The 12,749-nt window shown below is 51.5% G+C and overlaps 1 protein-coding gene across 6 annotated transcripts in view; it reads right to left on the bottom strand.

Annotated features, from left to right (window-relative positions):
* Nucleotides 1–3,576: 3,576 nt before the first annotated feature.
* The window catches only part of LOC147250690 (uncharacterized), a 45,495-nt gene continuing 36,322 nt past the window's right edge, over nucleotides 3,577–12,749 (bottom strand). For all 6 annotated transcript variants that reach the window (XM_086222854.1, XM_086222855.1, XM_086222856.1 and 3 more), the window contains 9 exons: nucleotides 11,523–11,622; nucleotides 11,194–11,452; nucleotides 10,625–11,108; nucleotides 8,895–10,035; nucleotides 8,710–8,813; nucleotides 6,328–6,490; nucleotides 6,062–6,183; nucleotides 5,789–5,873; nucleotides 3,577–4,851 (listed from right to left, as the gene is read on the bottom strand). In XM_086222854.1, coding sequence (XP_086078980.1) covers nucleotides 4,379–4,851; nucleotides 5,789–5,873; nucleotides 6,062–6,183; nucleotides 6,328–6,490; nucleotides 8,710–8,813; nucleotides 8,895–10,035; nucleotides 10,625–11,108; nucleotides 11,194–11,452; nucleotides 11,523–11,622 — 2,931 coding nt within the window. In that variant the 3' untranslated portion in view covers nucleotides 3,577–4,378. The remainder of the gene's footprint in view (nucleotides 4,852–5,788; nucleotides 5,874–6,061; nucleotides 6,184–6,327; nucleotides 6,491–8,709; nucleotides 8,814–8,894; nucleotides 10,036–10,624; nucleotides 11,109–11,193; nucleotides 11,453–11,522; nucleotides 11,623–12,749) is intronic.

The raw sequence follows: 12,749 nt of genomic DNA, 5'->3' as shown, positions 1-12,749 counted from the left end.
ACTGCAGCTCTGCTTCCTGGTCTGAACTCTGGGTTGTCAGGGTTCTGGTTCTATAATAAACTGGGGCATATTTCTGGAAATGAGAGCAGCTCCGTCCAACGTGGGATGGATGTCGTCCCTCCTAATCAGACCAGGTCTCCCCCAGAGCGTTTTCCAATTGTCTATGAAGCCCACTTGGTTTGCTGGACGCCACCTCGACAGCCAGCGGTTGAACGACGACATGCAGCTAAACATGTGGTCGCTGGTCCGGTTAGGCAGGGGTCCAGAGACACTACGGAGTCCGACATTGTCTTCACAAATGTTCACACTGACTCAACATTAATTTTGGTGACCGCTGACTGGCGTAGTCGGACGTCATTACCGCCGACGTGAATAACGATTTTACCATATTTACGTTTACTTTTAGCCAGCAGTTTTAAATTTGACTCGACGTCGCCCCCTCTGGCCCCTGGAATGCACTTGACTGTGGTCGCCGGTGTCGCTAATTTCACGTTGCTCATTATGGAACTTCCAATTACCAGAGTAGATTTCTCAGTGGGAGGTTCTACTCCTGCTCTACTAGGAGGGAGGCCCTGCACCTGCTGTACTAGGAGGGAGGTTCTACACCTGCTGTACTAGGAGGGAGGTTCTACCCCTGCTCTACAAGGAGGGAGGTTCTACACCTGCTGTACTAGGAGGGAGGTTCTAGACCTGCTCTACTAGGAGGGAGGTTCTACCCCTGCTGTACTAGGAGGGAGGTTCTACCCCTGCTCTACAAGGAGGGAGGTTCTACACCTGCTGCACTAGGAGGGAGGTTCTACACCTGCTCGAGTAGGATTGAGGTTCTACCCCTGCTCTACTAGGAGGGAGGTTCTACACCCGGTCTACTAGGAGGGAGGTCCTGCACCTGCTGTACTAGGAGGGAGGTTCTACCCCTGCTCTACAAGGAGGGAGGTTCTACACCTGCTGTACTAGGAGGGAGGTTCTAGACCTGCTCTACTAGGAGGGAGGTTCTACACCTGCTCTACTAGGAGGGAGGTTCTACACCTGCTCTACTCGGAGGGTGGTTCTATACCTGCTGTACTTGGAGGGAGGTTCTACACCTGCTCTACTAGGAGGGAGGTTCTACACCTGGTCTGCTAGGAGGGAGGTTCTAGTCCTGCTCTCCTAGGAGGGAGGTTCTACACCTGGTCTGCTAGGAGGGAGGTTCTTCACCTGCTCTACTAGGAGGGAGGTTCTACCCCTGCTGTACTTGGAGGGAGGTCCTGCACCTGCTCTACTAGGAGGGAGGTTCTACACCTGCTGTACTACAAGGGAGGTTCTACCCCTGCTCTACCAAGATGGAGGTTCTACACCTGCGGTAAAAGGAGGGAGGTTCTACACCTGCTCTACTAGGAGGGAGGTTCTACACCTGCTCTACCAGGAGGGAGGTTCTATACCTGCTCTTCTAGGAGGGATTCGGAGACAGACACAGGAAAGTGACTGGACTGGAATTAAATCTGAGGCACGTACTCGCCCCCTTGAGGACCACATTTGCTGTTACCAGACCAGCACCCTGGTTTATGTGGTCCAGGAAGCAATGCTACCAGCTCGGATCCAGACTTTACCAAACCCATACACCTGGAGGAGGAGGGACATTCTTCTGAATAGAGCAGGTCCAGATCTGGACCAGAAAAGACAGAGAGAAGCCATCTAAGTCAGACTGGAGCACCTGTTCCTGAGGGAGGAGGATGCATTCATCACTGCAATACTGTCCTGAGCCCCCAATCCACCCCAGGATCCCCCAAAGACCCACATAGAATCAGCTGGGTCAGCGAGTCTCTTGTGACCTCAGTGACTCAGAAACCCAAACCCCTTATGTGACCTAATGACCACCCAGAGTTATAGAAGCCCGCAGCTCCCCACCAGAGACCAGAAGTGAAGAACCCTCCCCATGAGAGGAGAACCGGAACCAGCCCAGGTGAGCCCACTCAGAACTGCAGAGGGAGACGATGGAAGCAACAGGGAAGTAACAATATTGTCCCTCTTCCTTCTAGTCCTCCTCCTCCTTCTAGTCCTCCTCTTCCACCTCCTCCTTCTAGTCCTCCTCTTCCACCTCCTCCTCCCCGTCCTCTCGTTTCCTCACCTCTGTGGTTCTGATTCTTGCCAAGTTGGTTGGTTATATAACCTGTAAATGAGAAGGCCAGCACCAGCAGTCATCACTATGGATACTTGGCACACACACACACACACACACACACACACACACACACGCACACACGCACACACGCACAGACACACACACACACACACACACACACACACACACACACACACACACACACACACACACACGTTGTACATCTTGGCGGGTCCAGTTTGGAACCTTGCGTGTGTTACAGAGCAGCAGAAGTAGGGCAGTGTTACCCAACTCTCAGAAAAGACATCTGGGGAGTTTAAGCAGTCCACTCAATGATTACGGCATCCTACATGCACAAACACACACACACACACACACACACACACACACACACACACACACACACACACACCCTGCATGGGATTGAATGCGTTATGATGGATGTGGAATTCTTTAAAATGTCCCAAGATGGCTCCCACTCTTCATCTTTCCCAGCATGCCAGGTGTGCTGATGGCGTGGTGGCGGTGCTAATGGCGTGGTGGCGGCGCTGATGGCGTGGTGGCGGTGTGCTGACTCAGCAGCCATTTAGCTCCACTCAGCGATGCAGCAGTAGAAAAGTTAGACTCGTTGTGAGGCTGAGTCGCTTCTTCAGTCTCAATTCTTTCCTGCAGTTCACTGCTGGGGTCTGGAGACACTTTGATCTTTGCTCATTTTCGTCTCTGTCTCTCGTTGCGTCCAAGTTCAGACCAAATCCACGTTGAACACATCAGTCTAAGCGTCTGTAGCAAGTTTGTGTTGCTGTAAATTTTGGCACAGACGTGAACTTTTACTACAATAGAACATCAGCTGCAGGTACACACATGCTCTTGTTGTGGCGGAAAAGGTGGATGAGAGGAGTCAGAAGACTGAGTCTCAGGTGGGGATCTCTTTATTCTTCGCAACGAACCCTACTAGCAACGCAGTCAGAGACGTCTTCCCCCGCTAAAGAATATGACACATCTTTTTATACTGTATTCAGGCTGTGTGTGTGTGTGTGTGTCACGTGATGGCCTTTACACGTCAAGGACCAGAGAGGAATGGGACATCCCCCCATTACACTTATCTTGGACCTTGGCTGTCTGTAGGTGGGCGTCTCTGTCTCATGAGTATGTGTGGGGACTCCTGTCTTTGTTATGTGGGCTGACATGTTTTTGCGTCGGCACAGGTCATAGCGATGAGACTTTACTCTCATTCTCCTACACTCTCTCTCTCACGCACACACGTGCACACCTACGTGCACACACAGCACCTGGTCACTTTTTAATCCAACTCACACTGCTGGTTTCACATGTTTCTGCTCAGGGATGAATCACGTGTTTCTATTCTATTCTACTTATCAGTTATTGACCTCCTCCACTTACCAATAATCAATTGATAATCATCTGTTAATGCTTGGGAGGTATCAGATCTTTGCTTTGAGAAATACAAATGCAGGACAGTGATTTAATCTGTCATTTATTGCATGTTTTATGTACACAACAAATTCTCCAAAGGCAACACAAAGAATAACAAATGCATGAAACATACTTAGATACTGTGAGATAAATTCCATTGGTACAAAGCAAAACTCTCAACTGTGAAACTCAACAAGGAGCCGCGTCAGGCTGCCAACGTGATCACGCAATAAAAATATAGTAAAAAGACCGAAGTCACTTTAAGACCGCAGATTCCCGTCGGCCTATTGTGTTTTCAAAGAGAATTAAAATGTTAGTGACAACCTGAAAGATGTTGCGAACAACACCAGGTCACGACAAGAACCCACACAGCAGGAAACGTGGATCAGCTGACCGAAACCCACGATGTGTTAGTTGAATGAGTTGCGCTTGAATCTCCTTTAACGAGTCGAACCACTACGCCCAGAGCCCCTCCTCACGCTGAAGAGCAGTCATTCTTCACAAAGTAACATCTCATTTTCTGAAGTGGTATTAAACGGAATCATCCAACACTTCTTTAATCTTTTAGGCACCTCATCACAAACTAGAACCCTGGGAGTGTGTCGCCTCCCAGTAAGACGGCTGCTGGACAACATGAACGTGAGACGGGAGCTCAGACTGAAGCTGTGTGACCAGTGAGTTTGTACCAATCCACAACCACAAACGAGGATAGTAAGAAAACGACATTGTTTAGTGTGCAAATGCATTGTGGTCCATCCAGGCTCTCGGCCCACTTGGTCCCCAGCCTCCTGGGCCTTTACGAGCCGCCTCAGGCCAGTGGACGAGACCCTTCTTGGCCCTCTTTCATCACTGTACTATCTGAGGCATCTCGCTCCAGGCTTTAGCCTTCTTCTTGGCCAGGGCCATCCAGGGCGGCTCGTCCTGGGGCAACGCTGGGGGTGGAAGGCCTCGCTGGGACAGGGGGGTCTGGCCAGAAAGTGCTGGAGCTCTTGAAGCAGGCTGTGGAGGGGCGGTTTTGGTTGAAAAGTTAGGGGCTGGAAGAATTGAGCTTATAGCCTCTGGTGAGGCGGCAGCGGGTGAGACGGGCGGTGGCTTTGTGTTAGAAGGTTTTGGGGGTATAGGGACAGGAGTAGGAGGGGACAGAGGTCGGTGGGATGGGGAGGGGTGAGGCGGGTGTTTTGAAGCTGGTTTGGGGGGGACAGGGCTGGGCAACAGATGGGATTTTGGAGGCTGAGGTGGCACAGGGGTTGGAGGGGAGCAAGCCCTCCTGCACTCCTTCTCTGCAGCTGCCGACGGCTTTCGGCTCTCCAATGGTGCCACTGAGGGAACAAAGATACAGATGTGTTGATTCAAACACGCTAGTGTCTTCATGCTGACTGAAGAGGCCTCTGCCTCCATGAACCACACACCCCTTCATTCATCCCTTCTGACAGTCAAACTCTGTGTGCATTTCAGAATGACTAAGATCAAAGGCAGAGATTAAAGTCAAACACCCAAGATCAAAGTGAGAGCTCTTAGTTCATTAGTTGGCCAGGTTTTATGAGATTATGCCACCTAGGGCCCCTCCAACAGCTGTACAGCACTGTGCTAGCATCAAAATCCTAAAAACTCTGGGGAATGACGCACACTTTTACGTACCACTCAACTTTGAACCTTTAAAACTGTCGGAGGGGAGGCGGTGCCTCATATAAACAGGTTTCCTGTTTGTCCGGGAGAAACTACACTAATTTATTTGTTGATTTACACACATTTCGAATTAAATTTCAGCCAAATTGTAAACTAATGCTTGTAAGTTAATATCAATCTAACTGGTAAGCTACGAGGTAGAGGAGCATCAGACTTAACATTTTGAGTTCTGTTGCCTGGAAAAGGAGGTTCATCTTCCAATGTCTGTGGTCGTCCGGACCAGAACTGGTCCTGGTCTCGGGTCCATGATTTATATTTCTGTCTGATAACATCAACAATCTTTCTCAATAACTGGTCTCTTCCTTAAAGGTTGATGACCTGAGCGAACAGCAGCACAACACCCACATGGGGGCAGTGTTGCACCAGCTCTGACCAGGAGCCTGCAGCACCACCAAGTGAGCAGGTTTGAGTCTCATGTGTCTATAAAGGTCAAAGTTCATCATGTCTAGAAGAAAAATACTGTATTCAAGCAGATGAAGAAACTCTGCTCTTCATATTTTACACAAAAATGAAAGCAGGTGTGTCCATGACTCTGTGTGTGTGTGTGTGTGTGTGTGTATATACTCTGACCTCTGCCGGTGGATTCAGACATCTTGTTGCCGCACGCAGCTGAACTAACATACATCGGCAGTGAGGACTTCCTCTCTGGTTCCTCCTGATGACCCACAACATAGAGAACATCCACTTAAAGTTCTACTACGTGATCTGAATAACAAGCAGCTGGAAATGTGGCAGGTAGTTGACACTGACGACAGCAGAAATAACAACAAAAACCACCACCACAACAAACACCACCACCACCACAACAACAACCACCACCACCACAACCACAACAAAACCTACCTTCCTCACGGCGATTTCCTCTAGGGAGTTCTCTTTGTAGAGCTTCTGTTTCTGTTTGGCCACAGAGATCCAGCTGGGAGAGTGTGATCCATCAGAACCACTGAACCGAACCGCTGCTGCATCTGAAGCAACACACACACACAACCCAACATGAGTGCTTCCACATCAAAACAGCTGATACATAGAAGTACAATACGTATGTGTGTGTGTCTGTGTGTGAGTGTGTGTGTGAGTCTGTGTGTGTGTCTGTGTGTGTGTCTGTGCACCTGATATTCGCTTCATCTTCATGCCACTGTCGCCAGGTATGTCAGGTTTCTTAGGGAGAGCAGGCTTGTTGCTGATTGGCTGGCCGGTGGAGGGCTTCCCACTGATTGGCTGGGGTGACTCAACTCTGCAGCTGGTTGGCTGAGCTGGTGGCTCAGCCACAGCCTGAATGAGAGCGAATCAGATGCAAGATGAAGCTGTTTGGTCACTGGAGGTCAGCAGGTTCAAGTTAGCACAGAGGAACATTCGGACTTGAAGGGAGGTGCCCCAACAACCTCAGAGACAGCAAACCAGAGTGTGATCAGAGGAGGAGGGCAGCAAGAGCAGTCGCGTCACACATCCTGATCTGTTCACAGGTGCCCTCTGATGTCTGCGGGTTTCCTGTACTGAGTGATGAAGTCAGACTACCGCCCCCTGGTGGGACAGAGAGTCCTGTCCTCTCATGTTATGCGGATGACACGCAACTCTACTGGTCGATGGAGCCAGACGACACAAGCCAGTTTACTAATCTGCAAGACTGCCTGAAAGACATTAAATCCTGGATGTCCTCTAACTTCTTAATGCTAAATTCAGATCAAACTGAGGTCATCATGTTTGGACCTAAACACCTCAGGGACACCCCTCTAACCAGATCACTACTCTAGATGGCATCACCTTGACCCAGAGGACAACTGCAAGGAACCTTGGAGTAATTTTTGACCAGGACCTTTCCTTCAGCGCCCACATAAAGCATGTGACCAGGACCGCCTTCTTCCACCTGCAGTATCACTAAGATTAGGAACATCCTTTCCCAGAGTGATGCTGAAAAACTGGTGCATGCATTTGTCACTTCTAGGCTGGACTACTGCAACTCTCTCCTGTCAGGATGTCCTAAATACTCTCTAAAGAGTCTCCAGCTGGTCCAGAACGCTGCAGCGAGGGTTTTGACAGGAGTTAAGAAGAGAGAACACATCTCTCCACTTTAGCTTCTCTCCTTCCTGTAGGATCTAGAATCCACTTCAAAATCCTTCTGCTGACTCATCAGGCTTTCAATGATGAAGCTCCATCCTATTTGAAAGAACTCATTAGTCCCTCCTGTCCCACCAGAGCACTCCGCTCCCAGAATGCAGGTCTGTTAGGGACTCCCAGTATCTCTAAAACAGACTGGGAGGTAGAGCCTTCAGGTACCGGTTCCTCTACTGTGGAACCAGCATCTCTCCATGGGTCAGAGAGGCAGACACTCTGACTACTTTTAAGTCCAGGCTTAAGACCTTCCTCTATGACAGAGCTTCAGTCAGGACTGGTTCAGGTAGCTCTGAACCATTGATAGCTATGCTGCTACAGGCTTAGACTGCTGGGGGACACATCAGGTTACATGGAGCCCTCCCCTCCTCTCCCCTCCTCTCCTCTCCTCTCCTCTCCCCCCTCCTCTGTCCTCTCCCCCTCCCCTCCATCTCTCTGCTCCAAGTGCCGCTTGCATCGCCCCCCCACCACCCCCTTTTCCCTACTATTACACCGGCCTGCACTCCCCTCCCATGAACCAGTCTACCATCCAGTCCCCCATCAAGCTGGCTTGCTCTCCCTGCCTCCCCTCCCATGAACCAGTCTACCATCCAGTCCCCCATCAAGCTGGCTCGCTCTCCCTGCCTCCCCTCCCATGAACCAGTCTACCATCCAGTCCCCCATCAAGCTGGCTTGCTCACCCTGCCTCCCCTCCCATGAACCAGTCTACCATCCAGTCCCCCATCAAGCTGGCTTGCTCTCCCTGCCTCCCCTCCCATGAACCAGTCTACCATCCAGTCCCCCATCAAGCTGGCTTGCTCTCCCTGCCTCCCCTTCCATGAACCAGTCTACCATCCAGTCCCCCATCAAGCTGGCTTGCTCTCCCTGCCTCCCCTTCCAGAAGCTTCCTTCTTCAACTGTTATTAACATTTCCATGTTTCCTCCATTCTGTGTTATAAACTGTTTTCTTCTCTGTAACAACATCTCCTGCACGTCTGTCCCTCCTGGTGAGGGATCCTCCTCCCCTCCTCACCCTGAGGTTTCTCAGATTTTTCCCTGTTAAAGGTTTTCTATGGAGTTTCTCCTCAGTCGACGTGAGGCTCTGAGGGCAGAAGATGTTGTTCTGATGCCATGAAGCCTGGAGACAAACTGGTGGTGGAAACAGGCTACAAAGAAAACTGCCTTGCCTCATGCAGATGCCTGACCGTCACGCTGGCTCCCCATCGTTGGGGTTCGCCATGAACTCAGCAATGTGATGATGTCTGTCACCTCTGGCTGCTACCAGCTTTACCGTGTCTTGTTGCCAGGTGCCTGCTCCCAGAGGCACACCGTCTACAGCAGCAGAATGGGTCTCCTAAAGGAAGCACCAGACGCTGGGGAACACGGGTCAGTCGGCTCCTCACCTCTGTGTGATCCTCCTCAGAGCTGACGCGGTGCAGAACCGCCGTCTTCCTCAGCCGGACTCCAAATGGGTTGTCTGTGTTTCCCTCCACCATGACGGAGCTCTCTGTAGGTGGGGGGGTACATTGGTCGGTGGTTGAACTAACATCACACAGCCTGTTTATGGTCACAACACGAAGATTCTCACCTTCTCTCGCTGCAGCAGCGGGGGCCGCAGGTTTAACGGGGTCCAGGGATGCAGCGCTCTGAGGTTCAGCAGCAGGACCTCCTGCTGACTCCGTTTTCTCATGTGGGTCCTTCTTGGCTGCAGTCACACCCCCAGGAACTGTGAGGGTGGGAGGCAAGGAAGAGCTGCAGGGTGGAGGGGATGAGGGGGGGGAGAGCGACCTCTGCCAGGCGGGGACGATGGTGAAGCGCACTCTCTTCTGATCGGAACCACTGGATGACTGGTTGGCTGGTTCCTCCTCAGATGCAGGAGGCGCTGCGGCTTCTTCTGCATCAGTATCAGACAATTGCTGTTCTTGCTCTTCCTCCGTGACCTCCTCCTTCCCGTCAGCTGACTCCTCATCGGGGGTCGGCATTGTTGGCTCCATCGGTGCTGCAGCATGAGGTGAGGAGACCTCTGCAGTTTCAGGAAAGAGGAAGGGAGAGGCGGCTTTCTCTGAGCTTGGTGAGACCAGGTTTATGTGGATGGTGGTGGTGGCTGTGCTTGAACTGGTCTTAGAGGGACCGCTGGTCTCTGAACAGGACTCAGCAAGAGACAGAGCTGGAGGCTGGACCAGGCTTGTCAGGTCCACGTTCCTGTTGTTGGTGTCTGGATGCTTCAAGTCCAGTAGTTCTACACTTTCCTGCTCAAGACCTTCATGTGACTCCACATGTTCCTCTTCATCTGATTTTTGTTCCATGCAGTTGACGCCCTCGCCCTCCTCCACTCCCTCTCCTCCACCTCCACCATTCTGCTCCTCATCAGAGTTCAGGCTTACTTGTCCGTCTTGTCCTGTGCTACATTCCTGATCCTCCAGGTCTGAAGGAGCGTGAGCGTCATTCGAGTGTCGTGGGGCGCAGACGGCATCATCTCCAGGCGCAGCCTCTGCATCTTCACCAGGAAACATCTCAGCTTCTTCTGGTGCCTCCTCAACTCTCTCTTTCCCTCCTTTTACCCCTCCCTCCTCCTCCTCTGTCCTCTCCTGCCCCTCTTCCTCCTCCTCTGGCTCAATCTGCAGCTCTACAAGCTCGTCCTCCTCCTCACTCCCGTCTTCCTCTTCTCCTTCCTCCTTGTGTTCTTCCTCAGTTTGGACTCCCTCTGCTTCCTCTTCTTCATCATCTTGCTGGAGGAAACAGAATGATGGGAAAAGTTCAAATTTGCTCATTTATCTACACAAAATACACAAGGCACAGACACTGATCAGGTAGAAAGATATATCTAGAATTGTTTATGTGTATGTTTTTGACTTTGGAATGCAGGAGGAGAGCGGCTGCTCCTGGTTGGCACCAGCGCTCCTTCCTGTCCCGGGCCGAACGCATCTGATGACAGCTTGTGTTTACAGGATATTTCCTGTGGCATCTCTTGATATGGTGACTAGAAGTGGACACAGCAGACCACAGCCACTGAGCTGCAGGGGTCCAGAGGGGGGGTTGTGAGAGTCATGGGGACTTGGCTGCCGTCCGTCCACGTCTCTCACTGCCTGGATAGATCACCTGACAACATGAAGGACCGGTGGCACCCAGCAAGTTGCCTGTTCCACCTCATGGCCTCTGGTCCCACCAGAGCAGAACCACCAGGATCACGACCCCCCCCCCCCCCCCCAATCCAGCTGGAGATGTCCTAGTACTGATGACTGCACGTGGACCTCTACCAGGAATACTGATGGACCAATGTAACCCTAACCCTTCATTCAGCACACGAGGAATACATACACAGGGTCGACTGAATCCTTCCTCCTCCTCCTTCTCCTGGTCTTCATCTTTGTTGTTCTCCTCTTCATCAACAGCTAGACTTGAAGGCGTGCTCGTGCCCTGGTCCGGCGCCCACTCCTCTTCCTCGGGCGTCTGGCACATCGGGAGGGAGCCAGAAGGAGCTTCCTGATGGTCAACAGGCTCTTCTATCTCTGCCTCATCTTCCTTTACCTCCCCCCCTTCCTCCATCTCCAGGATAACCCCCTCAGTTTCCACTCCTAGAGAGCAAGATGCAAGGGGTGTCTTCAAGGAGCTCAGCACCTCCATTAAGAAGGAGCTCTCTTCCTCCTCCTCCTCTTGCTCTGCAGTCACCTGGACGCCGTCTTCTCCTCCCTTCTCCAGTGTCAAGTCCCTGTCGTCATCTTTGTCCTCCTCTTTTCCACAGGCAGTGGCCATGCGGTCCAGGAGATACTCTGTCTGACCAGTAGGGGGCTCTGGTGTCACTCTAGAGGCACGAAGGAGGAAGAAGGTCAACTGATGGGAGGACACCAGGAAATGGAGAAAACAAGTAGGAAAGGATGTGTAATCACCTGGGACTCCCCAGAGAGGAGGCTCTGCTGCTGGGCTCAGACGAGGCTTCCTCCGCTGAGAGACACGCCTCAGGGGGACAGGAAGTGTCCAGATCATTGGACACTTCCTGTCCTGTGTCCGACTCCTCGTCTCCCTTTTCACTCTCCTTCATTTCACCCAGTAGGGATTGGCTGAAATGTTGGGATTGCTCTTTCAGCTCCTCGTCCTCATCCTCTTCTTCTCCCTCCACCTTAGGTTCCAGCTCTTCCTCGCTCACATCTGGACCACAGACAAGACGATGAAGGCAGAACTCGGAGGAAAAGCGAGAGGAGAGCAACACTGCACTCACCTCTAGTCTTCTGACCTTCGGGGGCCTCCACACATTCAGGAAAGGGGATGCTAAAGATGTCCTCCACCACAGAGTCTCCCTCCGCTTTCATCTCCTGCCTCTGTGTGATCAATGGTAGTGACATCATCAGCGACTCGGCCGCAGGTAAGAACCTCCTGGATGCGACCCTCCAGCGTGAGGTCAGAGGCAACAGGATCAACTCAGAACAATGAAACACTTTGGCCCCTCCTTTCACGATGGCGAAAACTGACGGAGCTCAATAAGTGAAGAATGTTCTCAACCTTCCTGAGCAGTTTTTACCAAGGCAGAACATGCGAGTCACAGGGAACATCATCAACCCCACGGGTCGGCCTCTGCTCCCGTCAGCTTACACGCCATAGAGGGATCGATACACACAATTGACTAACAGGTCGACGCACAAATGAGGGGGGTTGTGCCTCAAAGTCAGTAAATACAGGAAACTGGGAAGCAGATATCAGGAAGAACAATCCTGAACAACCCTCTGTACAGTCACACACACACACACACACACACACACACACACACACACACCGGCTGACTGACTGGTGACTGAAAACTGCCTCGCAGCAACAAAACATCCGATGAACAATCATATATAATACACTGACTTGCCACTTTATTAGGGAAGGTTGCTAGAACTGGTCGCACCTCTTCTGCCTTCAGAACCGTTCTCTGCTGTTGACTCAGTACGACTGACGCCGCTTGATAGAACGATTAAACGCTCATGAACAATAAAAGGATTTCCTCCGTGGACCAGTTGAGCTGGTTACCTGTGATTCATACCCACGTTACAAACGGCCAAAATCATGAAAACCATGCAGTCGCTGATCTGACGCCCGAGTCCCACGTAACTGTGACTATCAACAAATTCGTTCACCTAAAAAATCAAAGCAGAAATTAATTCCACAGAAAAGCCAGAGATCCGAGAGACGAGACTCCTCATCTGACCCGGGACGAACGGACAGAAATGTAAATGCATAACCAAAAAGTCCAGGACTGACATGAGAGCCTCCCGGGCTGAGGAGGACTTGGTGAACTCTCATGGATGACGGCGCGCATCCCGGATGGCTGTAGTGATAAAGTGGCTGAACTACTGGGAGGAAGTATTTGTGGCTGTTCGTTGAACAGATTCGCCACTTTCTTAACGTGACGCCTGTCCGCTCGTAATGAAGCTGATGTGCTGCCAGGTCTGCCGCCATGACGGTG

The sequence above is a fragment of the Aulostomus chinensis genome, chromosome 13, assembly GCF_037954235.1.
Source record: "Aulostomus chinensis isolate RoL2024-O1b breed Wild chromosome 13, RoL_Achi_v1.0, whole genome shotgun sequence".
NCBI lineage: Eukaryota > Metazoa > Chordata > Actinopteri > Syngnathiformes > Aulostomidae > Aulostomus > Aulostomus chinensis.
The sequence above is the reverse complement of the archived record's forward strand: the minus strand, read 5'-3'. Positions and strand labels throughout refer to the sequence as shown.